The 18,579-nt window shown below is 46.1% G+C and overlaps 1 protein-coding gene across 1 annotated transcript in view; it reads right to left on the bottom strand.

Annotated features, from left to right (window-relative positions):
• CUBN (cubilin) overlaps positions 1 to 18,579 on the bottom strand; it is a 236,538-nt gene that overhangs the window by 105,267 nt on the left and 112,692 nt on the right. The window contains exons 36-38 of the mRNA XM_040434511.1: positions 17,790 to 17,922; positions 14,214 to 14,419; positions 10,751 to 10,932 (exon numbers count right to left, since the gene is read on the bottom strand). Of these exons, the coding sequence (XP_040290445.1) occupies positions 10,751 to 10,932; positions 14,214 to 14,419; positions 17,790 to 17,922 (521 nt within the window). The remainder of the gene's footprint in view (positions 1 to 10,750; positions 10,933 to 14,213; positions 14,420 to 17,789; positions 17,923 to 18,579) is intronic.

Raw genomic sequence — 18,579 nt, 5'->3', positions numbered from 1 at the left:
AGTTGGAGCAGCATGAGTGGCTAGACCATTGGACCCATGGCCTACATAATCTCCTAGTCTTATCATGGAGTAGATGGGTCTCTTCTAAACACAGGATATGAGAATTAAACCTCCCGATCACTGAAAACACCATCGTGCGTTTCCTAACACTCCCAAGGCCCCTGACATTCCAAGACATCAACCGTATTTCTGCCATTGTGACATAGTGAAATATACATTTCTCCCCCCACCCTCTATCACACACATCCGTCTCCCGCCATATCTCTGCAGATCATTCACATAATATGATGGTACGTAGATGAGCATGAAATGGTAGCTAAGAGCTAGTAAAGACCAAACAATTAACATTGGTTTCAAAAAGGACATCATAAAAATGGATCCAGCGCCAAGCATCCAGGGCATTGCAAGTATGCAGCGAGATGTTTGGTGGTAAATCCTGTATGGCAGTGTAAATAGGTAAAGAAGGAAAGGAGCTTATGCCCCAACTTTGTATTATATAGGCACAACTATCTGAGAGGAAGGCCCCTCAATCTTATACCAACAATCACACCACCTTTCTTCCATAGTCAAGGGACCATAGGATACTGCATATCACCACTAAGATAAACGCTGCGTACAGCCACTAGAAGACAACAGTATTACACAGCAGTGTCATGCTGTGAGCACATGTGACGCAGAGGGTAATAAATAACAAGTGGTGGAAAAACCCAACATGAATAGCATTATACTATAAAATGAGTAAGGCACATAAGCGATGCATAAGAAAAACCTGGATAAGTAATAGCATCGAAAAGGAGCAGAGAGTGTTCATCTCTGAGGTCTTGCTGGGCGCGGTTGTCCGTCCAACCAGGCCGCGGCTTCAGCAGGATTGTTAAAGAACTTAATGGAGTCCCCATCCACTACCCGTAGCCTGGCTGGGTAGGCCATAGAATATAGTATGTTTAGATCACGAAGGCGCCTCTTGATCACTGTGAACGTTGCTCTGCGCTTCTGGAGTTCTGCAGAGAAGTCCGGAAAGAGCATGACCGTTACATTCTCAAAGCGGAGCTCCTGCTTGCGTCGGGCCAACTGCAGAATGTGGTCACGATCCGCCGATGTCAGGAGGCGCGCCAACAATGGCCGCGGCGGCGCTCTAGGCGGCAGAGGTTTGGCAGGTACCCTATGCGCTCTCTCTACAATAAAGGCAGTGGAGAAGACGGCATCCGGGAAAGTGGCTCGCAGCCATGTTGCCACAAAATCGCATGGGTTATTACCCTCCGCACGTTCAGGGAGCCCCACTATGCGCAGATTGTTGCGACGCAAACGATTTTTGTAGTCGTCACACTTTTGCTGCCAATAATCCACCTTCTTTTCCAATTCGGTTAAACGAGCTGGTAGTGGGTTCAGCTGATCTTCTGCCGTGGATACACTGTTCTCCACCTCCGCAATACGATCTCGCATGTTCTGCATGTCATGTCTCAGGAGGCCGATATCTATCTTCACCTCCTCAATCTTCCCAGACAGAGAAGAGCGGCAAGTAGCTATCGCCTGAAGTAACTGATCGGTCACTTGCTTGAGTGAGGGTTCAGCGTCCGGTGAACCGTCCTCACTAGGAGCAGGGGAAGCACTCCGGGAGGTAACCGCTTGTGCACGCGGTCCAGAGCCGGCGCCATCTTGGGAATCGGACCTGGCAAATTCTCTGAGCCTTTCAGTCGCCGACTGCGCCTTATTGCGTGCCATCCCTGTTTTACGGGAACGTCCCGATCTCCTCTCCTCCGTGGGTGATATGATTGCGGTCGGTAAGTTCAGGATAATGACAAAGTCAGGGCTTCAGAGACGGAGCTCAGTTAAACACGTCCGTCCATGTTGCGCTCAGGCTACGCCCCCTCCTGATATTACTTTTAAACCTTTGCCCCTCTAATTTAAAACTATGTCCTCTTGTAGCAGTTTTTCTTCTTTTAAATATTCTCTCCTCTTTTACCTTGTTGATTCCCTTTATGTATTTAAAAGTTTCTATCGTATCCCCTCTGTCTCATCTTTCTTCCAAGCTATACATGTTAAGGTCCTTTAATCTTTCCTGGTAAGTTTTATCCAGCAATCCATGTACTAGTTTAGTAGCTCTTCTCTGAACTCTCTCCAAAGTATCAATATCCTTCTGGAGATATGGTCTCCAGTACTGTGCACAATACTCCAGATGAGGTCTCATTAGTGCTCTGTAGAGTGGCATGAGCACCTCACTCTTTCTACTGGTAATGCCTCTCCCTATACACCCAAGCATTCTGCTAGCATTTCCTGCTGCTCTATGACATTGTCTGCCTACCTTTAAGTCTTCTGAAATAATGACCCCTAAATCCCTTTCCTCAGATACTGAGGTTAGGACTGTATCACTGATTTTATATTCTGCTCTTGGGTTTTTACGCCCCAGGTGCATTATCTTGCACTTATCAACATTAAATTTTAGTTGCCAGATTTTTGACCATTCCTCTAGTTTTCCTAAATCCTTTTCCATTTGGTGTATCCCTCCAGGAACATCAACCCTGTTACAAATCTTTGTGTCATCAGCAAAAAGACACACCTTACCATCGAGGCCTTCTGCAATTTCGCTGATAAAGAGATTAAACAATATGGGTCCCAGAACAGATCCCTGAGGTACCCCACTAGTAACAAGACCTTGGTCTGAATATACTCCATTGACTACAACCCTCAGTTGTCTGTCCCTCATCCACTGCCTAATATCATGCAAAAATAAGAACAAATATAATTATAATACACAAAACATAATATGAAAAAACATTTCTAGCACAAGCTGAAAGAGGTAATCCAAAACTAAACTTTAACTGACTTCTGCAGAGTGGCTGGACCTGAGGTGGGGTTCATACTTACCTGGTTCTTGCCACTGGATTCCAGCTGCATCACTTGACAGAGGCCTCAGTAGATACTGGGTCTCTGCCAATGAACATCCTGTTGATGGGTGTCACGTGACCACTGCAGCCAATCACTGACCGCAGTGGTGACCAATCCCCTATGCGGCACCTCATTGGGTCACATGCCGCATGGGTGATTGGTTACCACTGCGGTCAGTGATTGGCTGCAGTGGACACGTGACACCCATAAACACGATGTTGATTCCTGATGACTGGAGATCAGCGGGGACCAGATATCTAACTGCTGGTCCAGCCACTCTGAAGGCAATGTTTAAAGGGAACTTATCACTATGAAAATGCAATGTAAGGTACATGTGCACATCTGTGTGTAAAGAGGACACTTCAAACATCTGTAATTGAAATTTATGGTATTCTTTATTTTCTGGCTGGCAATGTCATTACATCCATTCACCCCTAGGTGGTGCTGTGACCACATAGTATATATAGTGTGTGGGGGGGTGGTTCTAGCTGAGGGAGTTGAGTGTAGAGAATGTAGCTGGTGAGAGGAGGAAGAAGCAAGTCCATGGAGGAAGGAGACAGACCAAATTCACCATGTAACGGCGGTACTTCCCTCTGGGCCCTGATCAAGCCTGGAGAAGATATCTCCAGAGGACCAGCACCAGACAGTGAGTCTATACACCGAGATGCAAGGAGACTATTGAGGGTAACAGCTAACTAAGGCTTATGGACCTCATTAGCACCAGTGACCAGGAGAAGCTTTCAGAGTGCATGGACACAACCAGACAACTTAGGCCAAGTTGTCATTATCACTGACTTAACCTTCCGGGTGGTAGTGAGGAAACATAAAATCCATTTCTAGATGAGTTTCCTGCCAAATAATGAAGCAGATGTGTTTGCCTGCCGTGAGGGGGACGCCCTTAAAGGAAAACTCCTAGATAAACAATTATTAGCTTCTTTAGTGCCAGTGTGCTGTGAAGTAAATGAGGGATTATCACCAGAATCCTTGCCTGTAAAGAGTCTACTCCAAAAAGGACCATTCCTCATAGACATTTGCCACTACCAGATAATAGAATACCACTGAACTTTTTATGCAGACAAAAGCTGTCCATTGATGAACTGTACCAACTGTCCAGAGAATATTGATCTTCAGTAAATGTGCAATTGGTTTACAATTACTGACTCCTCATTATTACCACTACCACTCTCAACATTTGCACGTAACGGTGCTGGCATTACAAACCAGGGGCCCAGCCACAAGCACCCTAAACATCACCACCATCAAGGGCACTTCAACCAACATCTGGCTGGTGTTCCCTGCAACGGAGAGTGCCCCGGAAGATTTCATGCTGTCTTCCCATCCACTGCACTGCCGACCCAGGGAGGCTCTGCTAACCGTGAGTATAAATGAACTACTACTCCCATCAGCCCACCGTCACCTCACGTGTTTTCCCCTGCGGTCCGGCACGCTGCACAGGCAGCATGTTATAGAGCAGGAGGAGCTGAGCAGATTGATATATAGTTTTATTGCAAAAGATTCAGTAGAACTTGTATTTATACATTTATATTCCTGCTCATTCTGGTCAGTCCTATCAGTGACTGACAGCCTTCCCTCTATGACTGTGTATACAGAGAGAGCTGTCAATCACTGATAGGACCGCCCCCTGTCAATCACTGATAGGACCGCCTCCTGGACTTCACAGCCCAGAATGAGCAGGGATATAAATGTATAAAATACAAGTTTTACGGAATCTTTTCACATAAAACTATATATCAATCTGCTCAGCTTTTCCTGCTCTACAACATGCTGCTTGCAGCTCAGACACCATGTCCAACGTTACAGGTTCCCTTTAAAGAAGTCCGTGTCTGCTCTACTGACATGTCTATTTCATTAAATATCCCCTATAAAATGATAAAACTACAGCATGTTTTCTTAGAACTGTGTATTGTACCATTCCTCTGTTGTTCCTCCCTGGAAACAATTATAAATAAATTGACAATCAGGTGTTACTATTTCCCTTGTCATTAGGGTATATCCCAACACAATCTGATTGGACAGTGTCAGTCTACGGGCACACCCTATTGCCAAGGGGAAGGTAACATGCAGTTATCAATTTATTTATACATTTTTAGGCAGAATAACAGAGGAATAGTGTAACTTACAGTTCTAGGAAGAGATGGTCAGAAATGTTATTGTATGTAGAATGCAATCTTTACCTATGCCACAGATTTTATAAATTGCAGTACCATTTATGTTTACAAGGTAAAGGAAGTTCATGTCAATTTTATAATACACTAGGGCAGAATTCATACTGTATATACCAACATTTGTAATGAAGAAAAATACCTCTTCAATAGTGATGGACGAACATTGCACGGGACGATTCGCGAACGCGGTCAAATGTTCGCGAACCGCAAGTTTGCAGCGGGACACATTCACTTTAATGGCAGGCGAACCAGAAAAACCTTCAGGTCATATTTGCAGCCACCAAATACTTACTAGAAGTGCACAAATAGTCCCACAACATGGACAGTGACATACTAGAGGGGGATCAATGACAAAAATTCCTTAAAAAAAATGTATTTTAATCAGGGGCCATTTTTATGCGTCTCAAAGGGAAATTCTCAAGAATGTGCCCTGCTGGAGCCTAGAAATTTTTTATTTTAGGCCACGGGAGTACGGGCCCTAAAAATTAGTCATTCACCTGACATGAAAAGAAATTGTGATTATGTGGCTCGAGGTACATTATGCATTCACTGAATAACAATTTTACTGTTGGCCAGTTAGATTATAGGCCCCAAACATTAGGCATTCACCGTACAGAAAATATCAAGGGATTATATGGCTGGAGGTATATTAGACGGTCATTGGATATCAATTTTACTGCAGGCCAGTACAAATACATGTCAAATACATATGTTTAAAAGTACTAAAAATATAAAATTGGATTAAAAACATGGCTAACGAAATCCTCCCTTTTGAAAAAAAAACCAATGGTAATAGGTGAAATTCAATTAAACGTGGTCGTCAAAGGTGTTGAATTCCTCCGAGATCCCTGCCTCATTTATTTTTAGAAATGTGAGATAGTCCACACTGTCGTGAGCTAGGCGAGTGCGCTTATCGGTCACGATCCCCCCTGTTGCGCTGAACGTCCTTTCGGACAGGACACTCGACGAGGGGCAAGCCAAGAGTTCCATGGCAAATTGTCCCAGCTCTGGCCACAGGTCAAGCCTGCACACCGAGTAGTCCAGGGGTTCCTCGCTTCTCAGAGCGTCCACATCGGCTGTTAACCCGATGTAGTCGGACACCTGTCAGTCTAGGCGTTCCCTGAGGCTGGATCCGGAGGGCGGCTGTCGATAGGTTGGCTGCAAGAATGATCTCATATCTGAAGTGACCAACACATCTTCAAACCGCCCTCTTCTTGCAGGCACGGTAGGATTGGTACCCGCACCTGTTTCTCTGTGGGTGGAAATTCCTCTGCCAGCGCCCGCAAAAGCAGAACGCAGCATCTCTCGCAGCAAGGCTGGAAATGCTGCATTCTGACAGTCCTCTGTGATGCTGGTAACATGTCCGCCATTTTGTGTTTGTACCGGGGGTCTAAGTACGTTGCCACCCAGTACAGGTCCTTGCCCATTACGCTTTTTATACGGGGGTCCCTCTTCAAACACTGGTGCATGAAGGCTCCCATTTGCACTAAATTGGAAGAGATGGAGTGCCCTGGCTCCTGCTCATCGCCCAGGATAATGTCGTCCTCGGTCTCCTCCCCCCAGCCACGGAAAACACAAGGGATCCCCGAAAAGTTTAAAGTCCCCCTCAAAGCCTGCCTTTCTTGCTCCTCCGCCTCCTCCCCCCAGCCACCATCCTCCTCAGACTCCTCTTCAGACTCCTGCTGACTTGTCTCAGATGGAGTAGCCCCCCTGGAAATTCATTAAGCATTGCGACTTCCTTATCTTCCAGCTCCTGCTCCTCGACGGCTTGACCAATGACACGACGCAATGCACACTCCAGAAAGAAGGCGTAAGGTACGATGTCACTGATGGCGCCCTGGCTGCGACTGACCAGTTTGGTGATCTCATCAAATGGCCACAAAAGTCTGCATGCGTCGCACATGAGCAGCCACTGAAGTGGTGAAAAGAAACCAAGCTCCCAAGAACCTGTCCTGCCGCAGAGTTCGTACAGGTAGTCGTTAACGGCACGTTTCTGCTGGAGCAGCCTATCAAGCATATACAAGATGGAGTTCCAGCGCGTCGGGCAGTCACAAATCAGACGCCTGACGGGCAAGTGGTGTCGCCGCTGAACGTCAGCAAGGCGAGCCATGTCCATGTAAGATCTTCTAAAATGGCCAGAGATTTTCCTGGCCTGCCGCAAGACGTCCCCAGGGTATTTGGCAACGAATCGCTGCATGACTAAGTTCAGGACGTGTGTCATTTTGCCCTGTTTCAGCGAGCTCAGCAGATTGGCACCGTTGTCGCACACCACTTTACTAACTGTCAAATTGAGCGGGGTTAGCCACTGATCGGCCTGTGACCGCAGAGCAGAAAGCAGTGCAGGACCGGTGTGGCTCTTGGCTTCCAGGCATAACATCCACAGCACAGCATAGCAGCGTCTCACCTGTGATGTCGAATAGGTTCTGGGGAGCTTGAAGGGGACAGCGGAAGAGGCGGTAGCAATGGAAAAGGAGGAGTCAGCCGAGGAGGAGACGGAGGATGGAGTAGGAGGAGGAGAAGAAGAGGCAGACCTGCATGCTATATGTGGCGGTAACACCAAATCCCCACGGCTGCCACGGGCTACATGCTTGACAGCCGTCAGAAGGTTCACTCAGTGGGCAGTAAAAGTTATGTACCTTCCCTTCCTGTGTTTGCTAGACCACGTGTCTGTGGTCAGATGTATCTTGGCACTGACACTGTGTGCCAGAGATATATTCACTTGCCGCTGAACATGGCCATGTAGCTCTGGGATGCCCTTCTGGGAGAAATATTTCCTTCCGGGGGACCTTCCATTGTGGTGTGCCAATGGCCACAAATTTTCTAAAGGCCTCCGAGTCCCCCAGTTTATATGGCAGTAGTTGGCGTGCTAGAAGTTCTGACAAGCCAGCGGTCAGCCATTGGGCAAGAGGGTTATCCAGCGTCATCAACTTTTTACGTTCGAACATTTGGGCCACGGAAGCCTGCCTTTTCTAGATGAACGCGACGACGGCATGATGGAAGGTGGAGTGGAGGACAAATGGGAGGAGAGAGGAAAAGGAGAAGAGGCAGGAAGTGGAGCGCCAGGAGTGTGGCTTTGTGGGTTCTGACGGCGTTGCTCCCACTGGGCTCGGTGATGGCGGTCGTCCCTAGGTGAGTGTTGGGCTTACCGCGACTTATGCGTTGACAGCACAGGCTGCAGATGGCAACACTATTGTCAGCAGCTGACACGTTAAAAAAAGCCCACACTGCGGAGCCAAGTGCCGGCGTCCTGGGAGCACCAGATGTGACCGTGCAGGGTGGATGGCTCGCTCCAGATACATTTGCCGTCTGCTTTTTGCCTCCTGTGCACTGCGAGTTCTGCCTGCTTCTCCTCCTTCTACCCCCTATCTGCTCCTCTGTCTCTCCCTCTAAACTCCACTCCTCTTCCTCTTGTGGGCACCCACGTGACATCCATCAACATGTCATCATCGTCACCTTCAGCACCACTGACATTTGAGGTCTCGGAGAAGGCAGCAACAGCAGGGACCACCCTCCTCCTGCTGATCTGGGTACTGTCGTCAGACAGCTGGGTGGCGGCCGTTGCTACCTCCTCTTCCTCATCCGATGCCAAGAATGGCTGTGCATCTGTTAGGTCTGGGAATGGATGGGAAAATAATTCCTCTGACTCGAGTGGAGGGATTATGGTGGTGGTGTCTTTGGGGGTGCACACAGCAGAGAGTGAGGAGGGTGCAGATACAGAGGATGAGGAGGGTGCAGATGCAGAAGGCTGAGTGAGCCACTCAACTAACTGTGGTGCGTCCTTTGACGTAATTGCACGCACCTTCTCCAACTTCCCACTTAGGCTCCGGCCTGGTGCACCTTCCCGACCCCTACTATCCCTGTGGAACGGTCTGCCTCTTCCTCTGCCTGTCATTTTCAAAATGACCCTGTGACAAAGTCCCTATAGAAGAGCAGTATTTGTAGAAGCAGGTATATCGCAGGCCTCAATCAATATTTGGTGGAAGCAGTTATATCAAGCCCCTTAATCAATATTTGGTGGAAGCCGGTGTATCGCAGCCCTCAATCTATATTTGGTGGAAGCAGGTATATCAATCCCCTCTATCAGTATTTTGTGGAAACAGGTATATAGAACCCCTTAATGAGTATTGCTGCACATTACAAATGCACTATAATATACTTTCTATGTTAGAAAGTATATTATAAGTGTATTACACCCCTCAGTATGTCACACCTATCGATAGCACACCTATACCAGTCCTTAAAAGGACTTTTGTGGCCCTATTAGCTAGCGTTTGGTGTCCCTAACAGCCTGTCCCTGCTCCACACAGCAACCTCTCCCTACACTGGCAAAAGACTGAATGTAAAATGGCTGCCAGATCGGGTTTATTTATAAGGTAGGGGGTATGTCCATGTGCTGAAACCTCTTAAATGGCTGTCCTGTCCCACCTGATGGATGTGTCATGGGTCAAAGTTCTGCACAATGCAAAAGAATATGGCACTTGCAGACATCGCCATATGTTCGTCTGTTCGGCGAACTGCGAACGAGCAAAGTTTACAGCGAAATGACCACTAGGCAAACCGCAAGGCCATCTTCAGCACCACCAATAGCAGGGGTTTAGCTATAGGGGAAACGGCTGCTACTGGGCCTTGAATTTAGAAGGGGCCCACCTGGGAGGAGGACTGAAAGAATTCACTGTCAGGGCCCACTCTACAGTATTATACAATGACATACCGTAATATACTGTATAGTGACATGACATACAGTATATACGTGTAGGAAAGGACGGAGTGGTTGCCGAGCCTGGTCTGAGAGAGCGATCTTGACTACCCACAGGAGTGAGGGTTGCACGGGAGGAGGGGGTAGCTGGGGGCCCATTCAAAAATTTGTTGTAGGGCCCAGTCAGTTCTAGATAAGCCACTTACCAATAGGTAGTTACCCTGTTAGTCAACCTTTCAGAGAGCCTTGGAACATGATCTGGGTAATCAATCAAACCAGGCACCCATCTGTTTCCCAGGAAGAATTGCTTAAAAGTTGCTAAGAGTCCTGGATTTTCCAGGATCATCCTGTATTTTCCGAGACAATCTAAACAAGTTTGAGGCTTGTGTAAACCCCACACAGAAGTGGGCCTCTGGGGCAATTGGTCATACTTGGGGTGGGGCTTAAGTGGCCTGAATTTACGAACACAAGTTTTGGTACCTTTTGTGAAGCCATGATTTGTAAGGTGACAATTAACTTTTGAGGTCATCCACACGGATCTATCAGATAGATGAATCCCAGACCAACATGGATTTTCTTCTAAATGGACTTCATAAAATTTTACTGATTTCCCAAGATACATTTTTCAAAACCTTCCCATTTTGTTTATTAATAGCATATCTACAGGTCTTGTCTGATATTGTAGGCTTAGGTCCCAACTCTGGGGCCTTCATCAATCTTAAAAAACAGCGGCCAGCATCCCGTAGAGGTCAATGTAGAAAGGTTGTGTTGAAGTGTATGGAGATTACATCTGGGCATTGGCAAATGGAGATTGCTAGACTCCCTGCACTCAATAGATGAGAGTCCCATGGGTGGGATCTGCTGCTTTCAGGTATTTATGGCCTAACCTGTGGTTGGGCCATAAATGCCTAAGGTAGGAATATCCCACCATAACAAAATCAAAAGAGTCTTATCCTAAAAGGTAATAAATTAGTAAGAAACTTACTTGAAGTTTGTCAAAACTACAGGTTGCCTGGTCTTCAATGTCGATCTCCAAAATTCTAATCTCAATGATACTGCCCGATTCCACGTTAACTTTCCAAATGTAGTTAGAATGGTGCGGGTACTGCCGGGGCCACAGCGGAGATGCAATTTGTCCATAAGTGCCTTCTATATTGTTCCCAAATACTAAAGGTATTGAATAGAAATAGATGAAATGTCACATACAGAGATGACGTCTACTTCATGTAGTTGCAGTTGAGACTGGAAGCTTTTAAAACACTCCATTTTACTTAAAGGTAACCTGTCACCGGGATTATGTGTATAGAGCTGAGGACATGGGTTTCTAGATGGTCGCTAGCACGTCCGCAATACCCAGTCCCCATAGCTCTGTGTGCTTTTATTGTGTAAAAAAACCCGATTTGATACATATGCAAATGTGATCAATCCTGTCCTTGACTCATTTCAGGGACAGGACTCATCTCAGGTTAATTTGCATATGTATGAAATAGGTTTTTTTTACACAATAAAAGCACACAGAGCTATGGGGACTGGGTATTGCGGATGTGCTAGCGGCCATCTAGCAACCTATGTCCTCAGCTCTATACACAAAATCCAGGTGACAGGTTTCCTTTAAAGGGGTTGCACAAAATTTGAAAAACAGTGCCATGTTTGTCTACAGGTTGTTGATGGTATTGCAACTCTGACCCTTTCACTTTGAATGAATAATAATAATAATCATAATGACCACTCAAGCCATGGGAAGGGCACCATGTTACGATAAGATATGGTCCCAAGTTAAATTGTTTCCTCTGATGGCAAGCACTTTCACCTCTTCGATCTGTGATGCAAGATGATGTTCTAGGGAAGTCCAACCCTCACTGCTTCTCCCGACTCAATAAATCTAACATACATAACAGTCCAGATTAAGGTTGGTGGGAGCTGTCATCCCACCTCTGGGTCTTGGACCACACCTGATTCCCAGGGGCGTAGCTATAGGGAGTGCAGAGGTAGCTGTCGCTACCGGGCCCATGAGCCTGAGGGGCCCCAAAGACTCTTGTGCAACATAAGAAGACACCGGTATTATAGACAGTCCATGCTGGTCAAGCTACACCTCTGGCTGGAGGGAAGGGGTTAGGTCAAGAATTTTGAATAGGGGAGGGGGGTGCCATTTAAATTTTTGCATCAGGCAGCACGAAGGCTATGTGCTTCTGGGCCCCTGGCCACAGAGCACTGAGAGAATAGGGGCCCAAGATGAACTCTTGGACCATGGCCCATGAGGCTTTAGCTACGCGCCTGCTGATTCTATATTGTAATCACACATAGAACTGATGGCCGTATATGCATGTGGACCTGCACAGTCAAGTATTTTGGAGTTACGCAGACATCCGAGACACTAAATGAAGTAATTTTGTAACTATTACTAAAAGTGAAGAGAACCATGTATGGCCACCTCTTCTTGGCTGGATAAGGTTGGCACCCCCCTGAGAACTGGGGGTCCCAATGTTGAGAGGTGTTTACACTACCTGTATAAATTCTGGGGATGCAAAGCTGTGAAATGTTGAAGCCCATAGCAACTATTTGAAAGGCACCCATAACTGTGCATCCAGTGGTGCAGGCTACAGGACCTTTTGGCCTGTCGACCAATTTGGCAAATACTCTACCCCAGATAGAAAGCCAATTAGGTTGTACTTTTAACAGCCTGGTTGTAAGAACAGGTCCTTAATATGATGAAGGCCCAGGGGCACATGCCCCTTTTGCCCTCCTTACAATCCAGCCCCCAATCTATACTGTATGCTGTTGGTGTTGACGATCATCCAACTACTGTCTATCCAATCTATGACTATCCTTTCACCTTCCAACTTACAAGAATGTCTTGACCATGCTGCTTCTTTACCAAAGAGGGCACCAACCAAGAAAAATGTAACATGAATGCATGTACTGTATGTAACTCATGGACCTGGTGGGTCTGCCCCAGTGGAGCTGCTCTTACAGACTGTCTATAATATGACGTCCGTATGCCCCAATAGAATAACAACCCCTTTAATCACAAGGGACAGAAAAATACCTGGGAGGTTTGTTTGGAGGAGTAATTCGTATCTGACACCACAATATGTTTAAATGGTAACGTACCTTTGCCTGTATGTGGGATGTTACCTATACCCTCTGTCATTCTGATGATACCACATAGACAGTGGCAGAAATGGGTTCGGGATAGCAATTAGGGAAAGGATATGGGTTGCCTAAGATCGGATCTTTACAGAGCCATATTTACAACAAGGCACATGAGGGCAGGTGCTTAGGGTACCAGAAAGGAAGGGGGGGGGGGGGGGCGGCACTTCATAAGGAAACGATTTGATTAGTAGAGACATGGTGGGATAAATGGACCTTTGAAAAACTGCAGAATACATAAACATAGTAACATAAGGGATCATTTACTAATCTGAAATATACCGAGGGCCAGTTCTCCCCGCTCACGCCAGGTCTAAAAGTGTGGGCATGGCGGGGAAGGGGATGGGCCGATTTTCTACGTCTGTTTTAGGCGTAGAAAATGATCTAAATGTAAGACAGCTTGGAAGCCGTCTTGCATTTACATGCAGAGGATCCGCTGAAGTTATGGAGAGACTGGCGCCTCTTCATTACATCGGTGGATCCACCGCCAACTATGAGGCTTTATTAAGAATGGTGTCTAAAACCCTGGTTAATAAATGTGCCCCATAGATTGTACGGCTGAAAACAGACATACGTCCATCCAGTTCAGCCTGTTATCCTGCAAAGTCTTTCCGGGTGAGCACTTATGAGGGGCAGGATGTTTTTTTTTTACAGGGTTTGAGAGATTGTTGCTTCATCAACCATGGATTCTGCCAACAAAGTCTGAACCATCACTTTCTTCGACATTAACTATCAGGCCACGGTGGTGAGTCTAATAACTGCTGGAGGTTAGTATTTCTACCTGTTTTCCCTGCCCATCCAGAATGGATGTGGTCATCATATAGATTGTCTATTTTCTGACTGATATTTTTTTAATAATGAGGACTAAAAAATTACAGCGAACACTTATTAAGACCGGCGTATTACATGCCGGTCTTAATCTGTACCCGGCTGGCGTCAGATGCACTTCTTAATAATTGTAGTGCGTTTGCGCAGGTCTATTCCACACTGCCCACTACCCGCTCCACCTACTTTTTGGAAAAGTGGCCAGCAGTGCTCTAAAGTCTCCAAAAAGTATGGCATGCGCCAAACTTTTAGACTTTTGCTGCCAGTTTTCTGGTGTACAAGGGTTGATAAATGCTCCCACATTTTTTCAAAAAGTCATAGGCCAGTGTGGATGATACATCTCTCATTGAATTTCTGGTTTAAATTTGTTTGATTTACTTTTATTGTTATCTCTCATCTAAAATGTAAGGTCATTGACACTTTTATTGTGTATTTTCCGAACAGATGGAAATTACTTGAATGCACATACTTACAGTGGGAGAAAATGGCTTGAAATCCAGAGCCGCTGCCAGAAGCATCAGACACAAACTTTACCCAAAGTATATGACCAACGATGGAGGTGACATTACTTGGCAATGTGTTTCCACAGAAACGTTCTAAGAAGAGGCCTGTGTCATTTCCTTCTCTAATTTCCACATAATCACTTAAACAGTTGTCGCTCAGCTGGAGTGAGAATGACCTGAGGGTGGCACAATACGGGAAGGTTATAGAAGGAGAGAACAATACACCGAATGAGGCATATCCTTCAACAATGCTAAGCTTTTGGAGCTAGTGAGCAGGGTAATTTGGGGCTTAGGCACTGTACCCTGTAAGCTAAGCAATACACAACAGCCTCAAATCAATATTAACATACAGCACCCTAAGGGCCTGTACACCGTGGCAGAAACCATTGCAGCTTCTGCCCCAGTTGTTCACTTTAGATGCTGCAGACCCGCTAGCAGCTTAGCTCCATTGAATGGACCTAACCTGCGAGGGGACAACTGCCACAGCTTCAAGATGTTCACACACAGCACCAAGAAGGTTTTCAATGTTTTCAGACACTATGGGGGTCATTTGTTAAGACTGGCATTTCAGATGGCGGTCTTAATAAGGCCCTGCGCTGGCGGTGGATCTTCAAAAGTTATCAAGAGGCGCAGGCCTCTACATAACTTCTACCACCACCACCACCACTTCTAAATCTACGAAAGCTTCTTTGCTGGTGTAGATTTAGACCATTTTCTATGCCTAAAACACACCATGCCCACTTTTTTAGACCTGGCGCGAGCGGGGAAAAGTCGCAGATTGAGGCGCAAATAACCTTTTCACCACAATCTGCACCAGAAATACGCCTAAGGCTACTTTCCTCATGCATTCTGAATGAGTTAGTATCCGGTCATAAAAACGGATCCGACATTGATAACAATGTAAGCCTAAAAAACCTGATCCATTATCCATTGACTTTCAATGTATTTAGCGCCGTATCCGATTTTTTTCTGTTTTGATTTCACACAACCGCATCCTAATAAAACGGATGCATCCTGATGTGCAAAATCAAAACGGATCCGTATAATTCCGGTATTAAGATCCACTGCCGGATCTCAATACCGGAATTAACAACGCAAGTGTGAAAGTAGCCTTACATAGACGTATTTCTGTTAGTAAATGACCCCCTATGTGTCCACTGGCGGACCTTTGACATGGTGTCTGCGACAAAATTCTGCCGGCAAGTCTACTGTTAAACAGGGCCAAATATCATCCAGGCAAATAGTAACAGCATCCAGGTCTAGCACCTTGGAGTTGTTAATGTCAGTACGCCTGGGAGTTGAGGGCAGTGTGGGGATTAATTACAGTATCCTTGGTGATCTAGGTGTCAGTAATGGGCAAAAACAGTGATAGTGCAGCCCTAAATCTTACCAAACCCACTATCCCTACCTACTTGCATGGTCACCCTAGGCAGTGACCCCACAACTGGATGGCAGTCCCTACGCTGGAATGATTGTGAGGGCGACACACAAACAGGGAACAAACAGAGTAGTCGTATGGTAAAAGGTCAAATACCAGTTGGACAATGCAGCACGGAGGCAGCAATGACCGGGAGAACTGTAACACTAGGGCAGTAAAGGGGTTACTATAGAAATCCCAGGTGGTCTAGGGCAGTGAGGGGATTAATGTTTGTTTGCCTGGTGGTCTATTGCAGTAACGGTCTTAGTGTCCTTATCCATGGTGATCATGGAGAATGAAAAGGTTAATGTCGATATTCCTAAGCAATGAAAAGGTTAATGTTAGAATCATTGGTGGGCAAGGGTAGTGAGGGGCTTGATATCAGTAGATCTGGTGGTCTAGGATATTCTGGGGGTTAATGTCAATATCCTTGCACCTTTGGGTAGTGAAGGGGTTAATGTAAAGATCCCTGGTGTTATAGAGCAGCAAAGGGGTTAATATGAGTATACATGGTGGTCTAGGGCAGTGAGGGTACTAATTACAGTATCCGTGGTGGTTTAGGTCAGTAAAAGGGTTAATGTAAAACTGGATTTGATGTGATCAGGACTGAGCAACTGAGATACCTGTAAGGCTGGCCATACACAGGAGAAATCTGTGATCCAACAGCCAGAGGTGTATGCAGATCTTACGGCCCTATAGCAAAACTTAGTAAGGCCATTCCCTCAGAGATTTCTGACTAATTTTGAACTTTTATGTGAAGAATTAATAAAAATAATGTTCTACTTCGCCCTTGTTACCCACTCTCTCCTGCATCCCTTCATTATATTATAACACTGTCTGCCTGCAGCCACCACTAGGGGGAGCTGAGTGCATAGAAATGTATACAATTGCCACTGAATACAATGGCAGCTCTAAAGATCTCTTTGAATTGAGCTCATCCTAGTGGCAGCTGCAGGGAAATGCCATGGATCTATTTTACGAAGCAGAAAATGGAGACCAATATGGGCCCCTATCACCCAAGTCTCATAGTGGTCGCAAGATCTGCCTCCATATAACAAAGCTATTTCTCCTAACCACCACACATACAGTATCCAACAGCCCGATCACTATCTTCACAGCATCTGTGGTAGGGGACAGTCAGAAGGCCCCATTCACATTAGATAGTTGGTCGGTTCTGTTGAAATCAGTGCATTCATGTATCTGTATAGTGTAGGGCTGCAGCTAACGATTATTTTAGCAATAAAGTATTCTACCGATTATTTATACGATTAATTATTTATAAATTAATAGACTTTTCCTTTATAAAAACTCATCAGTCCCCAACACCCTTCGTTTTCCCCTGTGCGATCAGCCCAAGTGCATCAGTTCCCCCCAGTGCCATCAGCTCCATTCCCCCCCCCCGTGCCATCAGCTCCATTCCCCCCGTGCCATCAGCTCCATTCCCCCCCCCCCGTGCCATCAGCTCCATTCCCCCTTGTGCCATCATCTCTCCCCAGTGTGCCATCATCACTCCCCCCTTGTGCCATCGTCTCTGCTCCCCTTGTGCCATCTCTCCCCTAAGGCCGGGCCACACTTCAGTTAAACCACGGACGCGCGGTCCGTGAATGCCCAGCCTGCCTGACACCCGGAGTGCACAGCGTCATTGGTTGCTATGACGCTGTGCACTCCGGGCGCCCGGCCTTAGTCACGCCCCCTCAGTGTCAACAACTTACGTTTCCAGCAGGGGCGCCGCTGACACTCCATCGTTCCGCGCCGCTCTGGGCCTGACCTCACACAGCGCCTAAGGTCACAGCGTGCGTATGTCAGGAGGTCAGTGCAGCGCGGGACCATGGACGTGCTGTGGAGTGTCCAGAGTCCCCCTGCTGGAAAGGTGAGTATTCCGAGCACATTGTGGGCCAGCGGGAGACCACGGAGCGGGAGCAATAGCAAGTGCTTCACTCCCGCTCCATGGTCACGTGACACAAACGAATCCTCGATGGAAATTTTTTTACAATGCTACACTCTGGCGGATTGTTATCTTTCCAGGTCATAATTTACACTGAAATCTTTGTCAAATCATTTTCCTGCCAGATGCTACAGTTCCTTCCTGGAAGGCCATTAAATTGAATACAATACGAAGTGAGGTTTACATGAAAGACAGCATGAGCCGGTTTCCAGGAGAGCTGAGAATGGTCCAAACACACTCCGTACTGGCCGGATAATTGTCCGGGTAACTGGGACTGTTAAATGCTCCGTTCTCCATATGTAAAGTTCCTCCACATGCTGAAAGAAACAACGAGAACAGAGGTTTGTAATATTTGAACATGAATGAGAAGAGGTAAGCAGGACTGAAGTCTGAGGACCCAGAACTGTGATGTCACTCTGCTTAGCATAATGATGTCACTGTCTGCTCCACTAACTTGTTCATGTAGGGATAACCACGAGGCCTGAAATAGAGAGAGGTCTGTGGGTTATCCATTCTTTGGTTTTCCATTTTTCTGTTTTTGTTTTTTTCTCCCTGCTTTCCCGGAACCATATCTTTTTTTCTCACCTTCACATAGCCGTACGAGGGCTTGTTTTTTGCAGGACAAGTTGTACTTTCAAACAATGTAGTTGGAAGAGAAGCCAACAGAATTCCACGACAGTTTTATGGGTTTTATTTTGATATTTTAATAGTGTGGACGCGCCAATGCCTGATATTTATTTTTTGGATTATTTATATTTATTCTGGGGAAAGGTGGGGGATTTGAATTTTTATATATTTTTTATATTTTTTAAAAACTTTTTTTTTCCACTTTTTTTTCTACTTTCCTTTAGGTCCACAGGGGCCTAACATCATCCAATCATTCGATTGCCACTTCTATTTATCTATGGAAATAAATCCATTGACAAATAGAAGATCCCACTTGCAGGCCTACATTGGAATGTACTAGTCAAAGG

The sequence above is a fragment of the Bufo bufo genome, chromosome 5 (genome assembly GCF_905171765.1).
Source record: "Bufo bufo chromosome 5, aBufBuf1.1, whole genome shotgun sequence".
Classification (NCBI taxonomy): Eukaryota; Metazoa; Chordata; class Amphibia; order Anura; family Bufonidae; genus Bufo; species Bufo bufo.
The sequence above is the reverse complement of the archived record's forward strand: the minus strand, read 5'-3'. Positions and strand labels throughout refer to the sequence as shown.